Raw genomic sequence first — 13,991 nt, forward strand, 5'->3', positions numbered from 1 at the left:
AGCGGGGAGAGATGTACGTGCTTTAATAAGGCTCAGATGTCTGCTGTCATTGCTTGGGACCTTGAGGAAAGCATCTGATACCATCCATCAACCAGGGTATACTTTTTTCTTGAAAAGCTGGCTTGTGGGGTACAGAAAATGGGGTAGGATTTGAGCAAAGCTAATTCTTTTGGAACCACGCCTGCCTGAGATTGAAAACAGATGGGACTTTCAGCGGGTTGTTTGTTGGTTTTGAGGTTTTGTGTTTTTTGCTTTTTGGGTGTTTTTTTTTCTTTTATTCGTGACATCAAGTCTGGAACGCTCTCTGTTAAAATATCACTGTGGCTGGTATCATCTCCTCTCTAAGCACAGCTGATCCGGTATCTGCTTCCTATGTTTTCTCTCAGGCATCCTTGCTGAGCTGGCTGATGAAAAACCATCTTGCACACAAGGTTGGTAGCACACCTATTATTAAGCCAGCTTGAAACTTCCTGCTATACTCTGCCCACTTCTGCTGTCATCCTGGAGAACAAGCTGGATCCTATGCTGGTTTCATTCCAGCCCTACAAATGCTGCCGTTGGGGACAATCTGTGAATTAGAATGGTTTCACCTTTAGTCCCTGTTCTCCAGCGATGCAAATATATTCCTGTACTTCAAATATCCAGGCTCACACTCTCTCCACGTGCACACATGTATTTACATGCATGCATATAATATATCACAACCCCTGGCACGGAAAATCCAGCCCCGGTTTAGCAGCTTTAGAAGAGTCAGACCTCTGAGTTCCCATCTCACCTTGAGCGTGAAGCACAAAGAGTCAAGACCTAAAACTTTGATTGAAAAAGCAGGACAGATTTGCCATACACAGAAGGGGAGCAAATAAGGACTTGCTAGAGTGTCACTGTGATGGGCTCCAGCTGCAACCCTTTTCATCCCAGAGTGCCACGCAGCCTGGAGGGAAGGACATCACTTTGTCTGGATCCCTCATTTCCGCCCTGTTGCAATTTCCAGATGCTTTGCAGCATGTGAGCACCACCGGTAGCTCCATCCATAGTACCGCATCCCACAAATACCCCACTGCCCCAGCTCTCAGCTTGCAATTCATCCCTTCATTTTCAGCAAAAGTTTGGGTAAGAGAGAAACTCGACCAGCACCCTCAATTCAAGCAAAGGGCCATATCCTGCTCTCTGCTCCAGGAGTCCCAGCAGACAAACACAGCTGGGCTAGCTGCCTTCTCCTTCAAGCTATCCTATAGACCCGCCTCCTCCCATTGCATAAGGTCTTGGACGTAAAGGGAATCAGAAGCACAGCTGGGCAATTCCTATGCTCCAGAGGTTTATGGTCAGGAGAAAACATATGGGGTGTCGGTAGGAAGAGACCTCAGTATTAACTAACCAAAATCAGTACTGGGACCAGCTGTTTTGAGATGAAGCCACTGCAGTCTTGCAAAGCTGGATGATAAAACAGCAGAAGCCTCATCCCACTCCTTGCTAAGTGTCTGGTACTCCCCACTTCTGGAAACACAGCACTTGGGTCAAAGGAGCCGATAAATCAGCTCTTTGGCACACCACGTTCAGCAGCAAACACGGCTCGATCGTACTTACAGCTGTTCCAGAGAACGGAGCCCGTCGAAGGCATGTTGCTGGATGCTCTGAATTTCATTTTTGTAAAGGTAGCTTTCAAAAGGAGAGAAAGAAAAAAGCATTAGACTAACAGATCAGCAGGTGTTTTTCAAAAAGAAGGTGGGAAGAGCTATGAACCTCAACCCAAAGCAGAGCTGGCTGTGTGGATTCAAGGGCAACGTTTTATAGCTGTAACCTTAACATCCAGACACTCTGAGCACAGAAAACATGCCCCTGACAGCCAAACATTAGAAGGGGGTTGTTACATCTCAAAGAGATTAAGCAATTACTGAGCTACCAACTCACAGGTATTTTAGGTTCTCCAGATCTTCAAAGGATCTTCTCACAATTTGTTTTATCTGATTATTGTTCAGCAGCCTGTCAAATCAAGAAAGAAAAACACAACCAGTGAATTCAGCACATGTGAGACTTGTGGCATTTCTGTTCCTGGATGCCCATCCAAAAATCCCCAGCCTGTCTTTCATGGAGTTGAAGATTCAAAGGGGTTAGGAGATCAAAGTTTGGATACTCACACCAGCTAAGTCAATGAGCAGGTTTCTGGCCCAGAGATGCCAAGTGCTTCCCATATGCACTATGTTCAGAGACCTTTACCTTTTGCCGCAGCAGTTTTCACCCCAAACATACAGTTTTGGCCAGGAAAGGGATGGGGGGAAAGGAGACAGGCAGAAGGAAGTGGAGGGGAGGGAGAAATTAAATCATTGCTGCCACTCTTGCGCAATTGCAACGGGTTTTGAAGGTGCATGGTTGCATTCAACGTGTGAGCAGGGATGTGCAGAACCAGTTTTTAAGACTGCAAGTGCAGTTTAAAATACCAGTTCACAGTGGAGTTATAGGAGTTATAAACGGTAATGCTTCGTTCTAATCACTTTGTATACAAATATGTGCAAAGGAAAAATAAACAAACACAGACCCGACTCCTGAGGCTATTTAGAGACAGTCAGCCTCTTTCGATCTCCAGAGCCTCGTGACAGATTTTAATACAAAACCTATGGACAACATCGGTTTGGCAAGCGACCTCTGACTTGTATGTGCAGTTGCCATGACTGTGCATGCAACTGATGGCCAGTGCCAATGGCCAGAAACACAGCTCAACCCCGTCATCACCATGCTGGGTGCAACAGCGATAACCACGCAGCTGGACGCTGCAGAAACCTCTTCTGCGGCCACTGCCAAGTCCAACAGTGAGAAAATGAAATCAATCACTTCTAAATAGCTCTTTAATATACGACATTTAACTATTCATCATAGCTGCCCAGCCGCACTCCTGTGGGTCTTTCGCCATGGTATCCCACTGATGTTCAGATCTGGCACACCGCACCGCAGCCGCAGAGCTGGTAGAGCTTACAGCTGAATAGCTCAGGACAAGGGTTTCACCAGCCACACTTAATTTTTAAAATTCCTAAATGGAGCTGTGGATGGAAAGGAGAGCTGCAGCCATGTACTGCACAGATTTGTTTTTCTAGTGTTGTATGAAAAACTGCTATTCCCTCTGCAAGCAGCCAGACCTTACAGCATTGGGTCTAATTCAACACGCGCATTGGATGTGCATTTTCTATTTTACAGGCTCCTTTGTGTGATAGCTATGTTACTCAGAAACAATCTGCCTCCAGGCAGCAGGTGAGAAAAAAGTTTGGCACTTTTGCAGCAGTAAAGCCCAATTTTCTGCCCCATTTTGCTGCAGAAAACAGGGTGGGCAGGGCTTCGGCCAGCCTGCGGCACTACGAGCAAAGGTCCCTTCCTGGGCAGAACAGTTTGTGCAGGTAAAGGATGGAGAGAAAAGACAAAGAGATGATAAGCAATGGAAGCAAACGTGTGGGAAAAGAAGAGGAAGATAAAATCGAAAGCCTCAGGGATGCGAAGATAAAAGATGTCAGAAACACACACGTGTTACAGCAGCTTCACAAGTCACTGCCAGGCACTGAGTCACATCAGCTTTCCACCACCTTGTTCTCAGGTGGAGTGCTAACTCCAAAAAGCACACGAGAAACTCTATTTCAAAGAAACTCTTGGAAGTCAGAGCACTAAGGGTTTGAGAAAAACCTCAGTATCCTTGATCTCACTATCCCCTCCTGACCAGCCACCCTGCTACCATGGCTGCAGGTACCACTACTAAACTGCACACTGCCAGGGCTGCCGACGAGCAGTCTGAAGAGGTTAAGGCAAAAAGTTGCTGGAAAGTTTCTGCACAGCTGGAAGCAATGGCTCAATACACACGGCTGAGGTTAAACAACCCGATTTCACTCATAAGGATGCAAAAATGATGTCAAGTCCTTGGAACACACGATCCTGCTTTGACAGCCAGATATGCTGAGTGGAAATCCAGCCTCTGAACACCAACCCAAAGGTTTATTTGGTGACTGAACACCCAAGGACTGGAAATAACTGCTTGAGAGCAGCGCGGGAGAGGGCTTTTGTCTATTTACCCACAGGACAAAGACAACACAGGCACCAACCGTGCACGCTTCCTTCCCTGCCCTCGATCAGTGCGCTTTCATCTTCAGCCAGAGGAGGACGAAGGCAGCTTGTTCTCTGTTATCTGATCCTTGGCCACACTTCTGAGGACACTAGATGGGCTGATAGACGGGCGCCAGCTCCGACGTCATTCCCCTGGATGCGAACACCTGTCCCCAGCCACGCAACTGCCATCGGCCACTCGTTCCACAGGGGTCATGAGCAACGACCAGGTCGTGGAGACAGGGTCATGCCGACAGCCTGAGCAGCCCCACGTGCCACGATGTTCTAGACTCCTTCGCTGACCCTTTATCTTTAAGGCAATGAGTTTGGACCAGGACTGAAGTCCCTGGGGGCTTTCAAATTGCAGCATGTTGACTGCACTTTGATGCTTTTTAAAAACATCAACCTAGTCTCTTTTGTTGTCTTGGCAATTTTGGACAAGTTCAAGGGGGTGTAATCAGTGATCCAAGACAAATAAGACAAATTCTGGAAGTTCAGATGGCATGCAGTACGCAGACCTCTTATCTCATCGTCTGATACTCAAAAAATTGTTCACTGCCCTATTAAAGGTTACAAAGCGTATGGAAGAAGCCATCTCTGTTTCCTGTCTCAGGATTCCCCATTGTAATAGAAGGATATGTCCTGGAAAAAACTCAAAAGTGAGATAATTTATGAAGTCCATCACAGTCCACATAGTCCAAACTGCTGCATTCAGCGAAATCCATAGACAAGACAGCACATCTGGCTCCTAGAAAGACTTTCGATGGCTTCTGCACAGCTGTCTGCTCCTTGACTCCTGTGCAATTCACCCAGGCAGAGGAGTGTGCAAAAACCTGGCATGACTGACCTTGACATTGATCCCAGCTGCAATCAATGGCAAAACGACCCAAATTCCTGCTAACACTAAAGATCTACTGCTAACCAGATCTGCTGGGAATAAATGCTCTGGCAGACAGAAGCTGGAAAGATCATTATCGATGTATATCTTAAGTATACCCTGTAGCAAAATGAGCTAAATTAAAAGTATCAGCAGTCTGTTTCCTAGCAAAATGATGTGGCATTCCCCTTCGTGCCAGCTGGTGAATCGGGCTCCAAATGAGTAGGTGGACTCAATCATACAGGTTTTATTCCTGAAAAATTCTTCTGGGAGGTTTAAGATATACAAGCACCATGAGATCTGGCCCAGATCAGAGAACATTTTACATTCAGTTTCCTTTAGGTTTTATGTCCTGACAGCCCCTCCCTTCTCCTTCCCCACCCTCTCTCCGGCTTGCCAAGCACAGGCTTAAGTTGCATTAAATGAGTCGTTTTCTGCTTTGAAGAATGTATTAAATGATGTGACAGTACAGAATTCAGACTCAAACTGTGTACTCGTTCCTCTTCTTGTTTGATAAACCACATGCTACAGTTGTCGTGACATAACAGCTATTTTTTCCTCCCTCCATTAATAGAAATCGTCACATAGTGTATTTAAAGGGGGAGAAAAAGTGAGTTTAATGTTCAGCCGTGCATTCTCCCTTGTTGACAGAATGATCTGGAATAGCCATTTCCCACATTTGAGGGAGAAACTTTTATTCTGAGATTGAAGCAGGCTCCGGCATCCCCTCCTTGCTGGCAGGAAAATGTTCTTTCAAGAGCTACTAAAGGGTTCCAGGCAGAGCCTCCATGCTGCTCCTGTCATTCACCCTGAAACCCATCACAAGCAGTGTATAATGGAGAGCTGCAGAGCTCACCAGAAGTGTCTTTTACCCTCACCTAAGCAGAAAGAGAAAGATGATGTGAGCAACACCACCAACAGGGCAAAGGCCCATGCAGAAGTACATACCGCGATGTGGTCTCCACAGAGTCCCTCTTCTCTAGGATGCTCATGCCACAGGCAGAACAAAATACATGCTGGGGAGGTTAAGAAATACTGCTTTGGTCCCAGGGTTGGACATTTCTATAGGTGATGCTGGAGAGACCCAAGCAGCAGCAACCATTTGGCTCTGCTGGTCTTGGTTTGAAATCACAGCGATCGACCAGTTGGGTCAACACGGCAGGGTGCTGACCTCCAGGGGAACACGTAAGGGGACAGTCATGCAGGGCTGTCATCACCCACCCCTGCCCAAAGATGACCTAAAGGAGCAAAAGCTGGAAAGCAGTGCGATGCTGTGCCTCGCCACGGGCTCGCACTGTGTTTGCTCTCTGCCACAGTCACCACCTGCTGTGAGCTAATGCTGGGCAAGCAGCGTGGCTAGTGTCAGCAAACGCAAGCGAAACAGATGTTGAGGATCTGTGGGTATGTTATGGATGGCATACAAGAGGTTTTTTGCCTCCCTCTCCCTGCTACCCTGTTTATTTTTTGACCAAGGGGACATACTAAGAGTTTAAAAATACACAAAGGAGATCCTGACACCAGCTCCTGCACGGGAACTGAGAAGAGGCAATAGATGGGATGAGGAAGCTGTACAACTCCAAGACCTTTACCCCAAGAGGACTTCTCCAATGCACACAACGTCACAGACAGCCAACAAGCCAGTTCCTGGCGGTGCAGCATTTGAGGTAATTGTTTCTTACCTGTGCGGCTGTAGCAGGAGTCCCCAGCCAGAAACAAATAACAGCCGTACCTCTTCCACAGACAAACAGGGCTCCTGCTTTTATTTTTAAAGTAGCACTCTGTAATTTCTCAAATCTCCAAGAGGAGAGGAGAGCCAGGGGAAGGTTTCAGATGTTGCAAAGCCCCACTGGACATTCACAGCAGGCTCCTCTCCTGCCAGTCTCACAGCCCATCTGCCCACATCCAACACAGGCTACAAAGGTTTCCTTATCAGGGTGGTTTATAAACTGTCAAACGTGGATACAGTACAGCCACCCTGCCCAGAAGGAGATGCAGAACAGAAGCTTCCCCAGAATCTGCTGCCCTTCCTCTGCCAGGCCAAAGCACTGTAGGAAAAGGCTCTTTTAAAAGCATTTATTTGCTTAAGGAACTTTTATTTAAGTCCCATGGCAGGAAGCTGCAAGCTCAGAGCTCTGCACGTGGAACCGGAGCTACTCTATCCTCCAAATCTCTCACTTCAAATATTCTGGTCAAACTTTCCCAGTGAGTCTCCCAGGGATTTTAAAGGATTTATTCTCTTTATCACTTGAAGACCTGTATGAGTCCTGAGGCAAAAGCTTACCATCTAAGAAACATCAGCAAATTCTTCAGCTCGTCAGCTTTGATGTGGGAATTGGATAAACTGAAGTTCCTGGAGAGAAATTTACTTTGGAAGTGCGAGGTCTGACATACTCTCATTCAGTTATCAAGCTCCTCATCCGTGGGAGTTAACTACTACGAGTGTGAGAATAACTGATTTTTCCAGTTTGCTGGCCAGGCCAGGAAATACAACCAAGCATACGAAACACTGTCTAAATGGAAAGGTTTCATTTGCAAAACCATATGATTTTCAGAATTCAAATATAAAAACACAGTATTTTGTTAGAGCAGTGTTTCACCTAGTCCAACATTCCAGCTCTGACGATAGCTGTAGGACACTGTTTAGGGAAAGCAGGAGAGCCTGCTCACCATCTGTGCAAAACATATTCCTCTTAACACCGCAGAATCCACAATCATGGGATTAGGGATCTTGGGGGGCATGGTCATGCCTATCCCCTTTAGTATCTGTTCGTGGAGTTGCTGTCCTGGAGGTCCAAGTCCAGGAGGGTGTGGAGAGAGAAAGCAAAAAAAAGAATTGGACAAATTCACGGAGCATAAACAGAGACAGCTCTTTCCACCTCAGCCAGGCTGCGTGTCTATATCGAGCTTTAAGCGGAGTGGCAGGACTCGGGAAGACAGAAGCAGAAGTCTTGTATATGTGGGGGACCTGCCTCGGCCGAGGCTCTGGCAGGGCAGGAGCCGGGATCTCTTACAAAGCTCCGCAGGTTGGGTGGAGGCTCTCTCCAAGCAAAGGCCTGCCAGCATCCCTAGTTTCCCCAGGGTTCAGCTGAAACTCGCCTGGCGGTCCTGCCGAGCTGCCTGCCAAACATCTGTCTGCATCACACAGAGATGACATAATTTGGAACCGTTTGTTTTCTCGACTCAGGAGAGCTCCAGGGGTGGAAGAGCGGATCTGCAGATCAAGACGCCTCAGCAGAGCTTTGCGATAAGGTAGAACCCCACCGACTCAGACTCTATTTTCTCCCTAGATATTTTAGTCACATTCATCACCCTATCTGACCCTATCTCAAATGACAGAAATGCATCCAAAGTATCCTTTCTCTCTATTATTTTTGGTAATTAAGCAGCACGTGGTGCTGATGGAGAGACTAATATGGGCTGCTCTTGTGCTCTGGATGAACAGCATCATTGGCAATAAAGTTTTCTACCAGTCTACTAGCGGACTACCTGTCCTAGGAGCAGGGGCTTGGGCCATGGGCAGGGTACTCTGAAGCATCCTGGCCAGTAAGTCCCACATACACATAGTGGAATAATCTCTAGCAAATGTTGATTTTTAAAAAATTAATGTAGTAAATAATAAAAAAAAAATAAAGTCTTGCTGTATTCCCACTCTTCCTACAACTTCTTGAAACGGACTGCCCACCTCATTGCCCAGGCCTGCCTCCTTTCAGCACTGCCACCTTTACAGAATCAGCAACTACAGATCTTTCAAGGTCAGACAGAAAAAAAACAACAATCTGGACTTTCTCTTGCCATTTGGGACCCTGAACATACAAACCCAAGAAACACGCATGTCTGTCCAGCCGTGGGGGTTCCCAAGCTAGCTGGCTTGCCTCAGAGAGGGATTCGAGCTTGGACCGGGAGATCTTATAGCTGTTAGCGCCATGTTACAGATCGAATAATCACATCTGAGTCTCGACAGGCCAATTACACCCAGCACAGCGCTGTGCTGACACTGCTTCTGGTTCTGATTTGGGAGCTGGTTTGTTTTCAACTTCTTGGCTACACAGTACAGACGTCCTCATATCTATCGTCAACCCCCCAGCCTTACCACGGCAAGAAGCAGCAAAGGCTCCCGCTGTTTCCTTAGGGCAGAGTCAGAAACTTGTTAGCAGAGTAGTGTACCATACAACAAACAAGTAGTATATCGGAGCGTGCCTGCTCCGGCTGGCGTGCAAAACTGAAGGAATTGCTTTCTACTCCCACTCTTACCTGCAGCAGGGTAGGTGTAGGCATTTATTCTAGGGCAAGGCATAGGGAGAAGATGGCATTAGGAAGGATGCACTCTCACCTCAGTCAAACTCATGCAGAGCAACTGAAGTGGTGCTTGCATTTGAGGCGGCCATGGAAAGGAAGAAACTTTCAATGCATCCCTCCACTGCCTTGACCCCAGGCCAGAACTCTTTTTATGGGCTACTCGTAAGGCTGTACCTGCTCAAACATCCTCAGTCAGTAGAGCACGCATCAGGATTTAAAATGTTGTTTTAAAAGGATGGGTTAATTGTGAAAAATGAAAGTTATTAAATGGCACATTTAATTAAAAAAGGTAATAAACACAAAAAGGTAGAACAGAGAGAATTTTAAAGTTTTAGCTGGATACGCACAACTTGGCTGAGATAACGGAAAGATCAAGACCATCTTTAAGGCATTATAGGGGATAGCACCAACACAAGCAATAAATGGATATCTTCACTGCAGGAGTGGAACTTACAGCGTGTTGAGGTTCTTCAGTCTTCTGAAGGCTCCAGGTTGTACCTCCTTGATGTGGTTGAAGCGTAAATCTCTAAAAGCAGAAAAAGATACAATCATTGTGCTCATGATATAAACAAGCCATTAGCGATCAGCATCGTCCATGGGAGGCAGGGAGGAGGGCTGGTGGGAGAGGCTATCGTACCAGGCCTACAGGAACTGGAGAAATGGAGACAATGGCCAGGGAAAGGAGCGAAGGAGTGGGGATGGTGGCTGGGGTCTAGTCTTGTCTGCAAAGTCAGCCAGCAGCCAGGACAAGCCTACATTTACAAATTTCATAGAAAACCGAAGACTGAAAGGACCCAACTGATCTTTTCCACGAACACCAGACAAAGTCTGCAGCTCAGCACCCCAAGTTCAGACGCAATTACACTTGCATCTTACACAGATTTGTAGAGGAATGCACATCAACACGTGGACCCATTTTTTAGCTCCCTGGCAAATTTTTTTTTCCTAAATTACCCTAAAATGGTTAAATCTGATCAAATAACCTCATATAATAAGCATTTCACATTCTGCTTTGCAATGCTCCAAGACTCAGAACAGCTTATCGCTGCCGGCATTTCAAATTTGTGCCAACTTCAATTAGAATTAGTAGAGTCCAGGGGATTCTGGCAAATTTCAAGAGCTGCCCATGTAACTACATCAACTTGGAACCCTAAAACATGGGGTTTTGATTGCTAATGAGATAATAAAATAAGAGCTAAGTGGTTTAACCTGGTTAACCAAGTAGAAACCCTTCCATAGGGAATGTACATTGATTTGGCACTTTGCATGGTCCAGTGTATTATAACAAATCGCAGAGGACTGACAAATGTTTTTAGCTGCTAGTTTCTATCCAAACCACAAGTTGACTTTTCTCCTCCTGCGGTGCCTGATCTATCACATTTAGAGAACAGACAGCTATTTCTTGGTTTAAGGCAGCCTTTTACGGGCATTTGCTTGAAGAGGGAAAACACATGAACATGCTGAACTACCTGTCATTCTGGTGGTAAGTTACAGAGCATTTGGAGGCAGAGTTTTAAACAAGAATCCTACCAATAGTTACAAGTTCAACCCTTATTTTTAGAACAGGCATCAACAAGAATCGTGGCCTTTATAAAATCGAGATGAGAAAGAGGTGCAACCACTGCAGGTAGCTGTAAACCCAAACTGCCAGCGAGTATCCAAGGGGGCTGAAACATCTTTGAGCAAGTACTCGAGAAGAGGATAGACAGTAAGTAAAGCTGATTTTATTTTAAGGTGTAATGTTTCTTCAGCTTAGCAGTTTGCAAAACTAGTTATTTTATATTTAAAAATACCAACTAAATTCCCTTACTGTTTAGGCAGAAAATGTGCGGCATTTTTACTTAGGTTACACTGAAATTATTAATTAAATCTCTGCCTTGTTACCCCTTTGCTAGCGCTGAACGCGACAGAACACATGCCAGCGGGAGTTGTCTTCTCTGCTGTTTTCTCCCTTCTGTAACTTTTCAACTTTGAACAAAGGAATGAGAAGACTGAAGTAGGGAGAGGTCTCTCCCCTTTCTTAGTGGTACGTATCCCACAGAGAAGAGTTAGAGGGAAGGAAGGAGAACGGCTTCAGTATTTCAGAAAAAAGTGTTGGAATTGTAATTTACAAGCACCATTTCTCCACTGCAAACTGCAGTCCCGAAGGAGCACTACTTGGAATCGCAGTTTTTAACAGTAACTTTACCTCTGACATTTTCTGGTGTGTTTGGCTTTACTTGTGTTGCTTCAAACGCACGTTTCTTGCTCTTCTTGTTGGAAGGTGTTACACATCCCTCTGCCCTGATGATGTGAATTTGAGGATATTTGTACGGATTTTTCAAGGCGATGGCTGACACCATAAAGCCAAACACAATTAAAACATTGGCAAAGCTGATAGCACGACAGGCTGACTATTCTCCACGGCTTTATTAAAAAGAAATGAGGAGAGACTAGACCATGAAAAAAGGTGAAGAAACACACACTTGATTTATACACTGTAGCGCACAGACACAAACTCTGCGTGCCCCAAGGGGGCTGTAAAAAGCTGTGTAATTAGTCCAGGCAGCTGGCTACAGGTAATAGGGAACATAACAAATAAATGGAAGAAATACACAGGGGTCAGGGCTGAAACTGTTGATGCTCACGGAAGGCAGCAGGAAGCAGGCAGTGAAGAGTAAAATACCACTTTGGGTCACAGGTTGCAGGTGCGGGGGGGGGGGGGGGGGGGGTGGGGAGAAAAAAAATAAAAAAAATCACACTATTTCGATGAAGAAAGACAAGTGCAATCCTTCACACTGCAGCATTGACACATAAGAGTGTGGCTTCCACAGCTGAAACAAAAAGCAGAAGCCAGAACCACAGGTGACTGAAAACACTTCTGAAACTCCAGAAAAATAACACATAAGCTCCTCCGCTCCCGGGGTTGTTTTCACTACCGGTCACTTGCCAAAAACAATTCCCTGGAAATGGTACCGTGGAAGTTTGCGCCTGGTCGCAAGCTCCCTAAGCAAGCCTGACCTGCTAGGCGGTGGTGGGTCTCCTCACCTGTGAGAGCAGTAAAGCAAAGCTGGGCCACAGAACCTAGCGGGAGCCACCCTGTGTCACTAGCCGAGGTGTCTCAGGGCTGTCACTTGGCTGGAGCATCTCTCAGTAGCGCTCCTGCTGCCGAGAAGCACATGGAGGGAGAGATGCCTCCTGATAGTTCCCACTGCTGGGTGAGCAATGGGGATCTGGTTTCATGCAGGAACTTTTCCCCTACACCACTGCCAAGGAGCATATAATAAACCTTATGATTTTACTGAAATATCTTCATATTTCCTCTGTTTTCTGTTCCAGGTAAGACCTTCAAATGATTCTCCAGACCCAGCTGTCTTGCGCTTCTTTGGGAAACTCACCCCCCAGTTTGCTTTCCATCACACAAAGGCAACAGTTTTCCCCACACACGAAACAGGGAACTGAAAGAGTGCATGTCTACTCTGAGCACTTCATTTCAAGAAATAATGTGAATTAACTGGACAGAATCCAGAGGAAAGTAATGGGAATGATCTGAAGACCAGAAAACATGACAATGAAAAGAACTGAAATGGCTTCTTTAGCAATAGATACCATAAATATGTCAGAACATTGCTAAAAATAGAAAAGGGCAAAAAGTCACCGGCTAAAACTGAAGATTTAGATTTAAAAAAAAAATAAATAGCAAGGCTAATAAAATACTCAGGTGGACTGCAGGTGAGACAGACATTAGCTACGTATGGTTTAGGTAGGTGGATCTTGCCCTGGAGGCATAAGGATGGACCAGACTATTCTGCTCCCTGTACCTAAGACAGTAAAAAACTAGTGTGGATGTCCCTAAACAGCAGAGAAAGCTCCTGGAGACACAGAGGAACGCACATGTTCCTCCTTACCTCACCCGTGGTGGTGTTTCTCCAGCCCTTGCCTTGGCCTAAAGCTGAGCTGGCAGTGAATGCCATGGACGGCTGCACCGGGAAATGCCTGGCTCGCATGCGTTTGAGAACATTCCCTACGGAGTCTGTCCCTTCTGACACCGAAACGCTCGTTTCTCTCTATTCCCAGGGCACTTTGGAAACCTTATGTTTCTTTTCACCAAGTGTGCTTTTTACGAGGACCCACCACACAGGCTCTCCCATGCCAGCCCATTCCAGCTGCTGCGTGCACCAGCAGCTGGGCTCCCTCACTCCCGCCTGCTTCTTTCCACTTTGGAATTTGCAATATGGGAGGGGGTGGGTGATGGGTGGGGGGAATCTTCTGATTTAACTCCCCCCCCCCCCCCCAGTTTTCAAGGCTGGCACTCTGGGATTACGAGATACCTCTCCACAAGGAACAAAGGGGATAGCTGCTGATAAAGGGTTTCAGATCCTCTTCTACCTTGCCACACGCAGTGCATGCCGGAGGCCCGGGACAGCAGCTGTCCTGCATCCTGCAATACTGATTTCCCTCCGGACGATACCAGCTTGACCGGCTCAATACAACATACCAAACCCTCGTGCCAAAACACCATAGCTCTGACAGGCAACTGGGCTGGAATACGTGGATAATCTAGGATCTGCTATTGAAATAACTCACTGTTTTCGAACCTGGGAACTCCTCACCCCATTGCAAAGGCTTACCAAGAACGCCAGAGTTTGCAAATGGGTGGGGAAACTGGTCTTTACAGCATGACACTTGAACCTTTCTGATCCTCTCAGCTGTTACCAGAACAATTGTTCCTGAAAGCACTGTGTTAAATAATTATCGGCAA

General features: G+C 46.3%; 1 protein-coding gene across 3 annotated transcripts in view; it reads right to left on the reverse strand.

Annotated features, from left to right (window-relative positions):
- The window catches only part of LOC130155765 (peroxidasin homolog), a 47,687-nt gene that overhangs the window by 24,273 nt on the left and 9,423 nt on the right, over nucleotides 1-13,991 (reverse strand). For all 3 annotated transcript variants that reach the window (XM_056353396.1, XM_056353395.1, XM_056353394.1), the window contains 3 exons: nucleotides 9,705-9,776; nucleotides 1,909-1,980; nucleotides 1,585-1,656 (listed from right to left, as the gene is read on the reverse strand). In XM_056353396.1, the coding sequence (XP_056209371.1) occupies nucleotides 1,585-1,656; nucleotides 1,909-1,980; nucleotides 9,705-9,776 (216 nt within the window). The remainder of the gene's footprint in view (nucleotides 1-1,584; nucleotides 1,657-1,908; nucleotides 1,981-9,704; nucleotides 9,777-13,991) is intronic.

This window comes from Falco biarmicus, chromosome 10 (genome assembly GCF_023638135.1).
Source record: "Falco biarmicus isolate bFalBia1 chromosome 10, bFalBia1.pri, whole genome shotgun sequence".
NCBI classification, from domain to species: domain Eukaryota; kingdom Metazoa; phylum Chordata; class Aves; order Falconiformes; family Falconidae; genus Falco; species Falco biarmicus.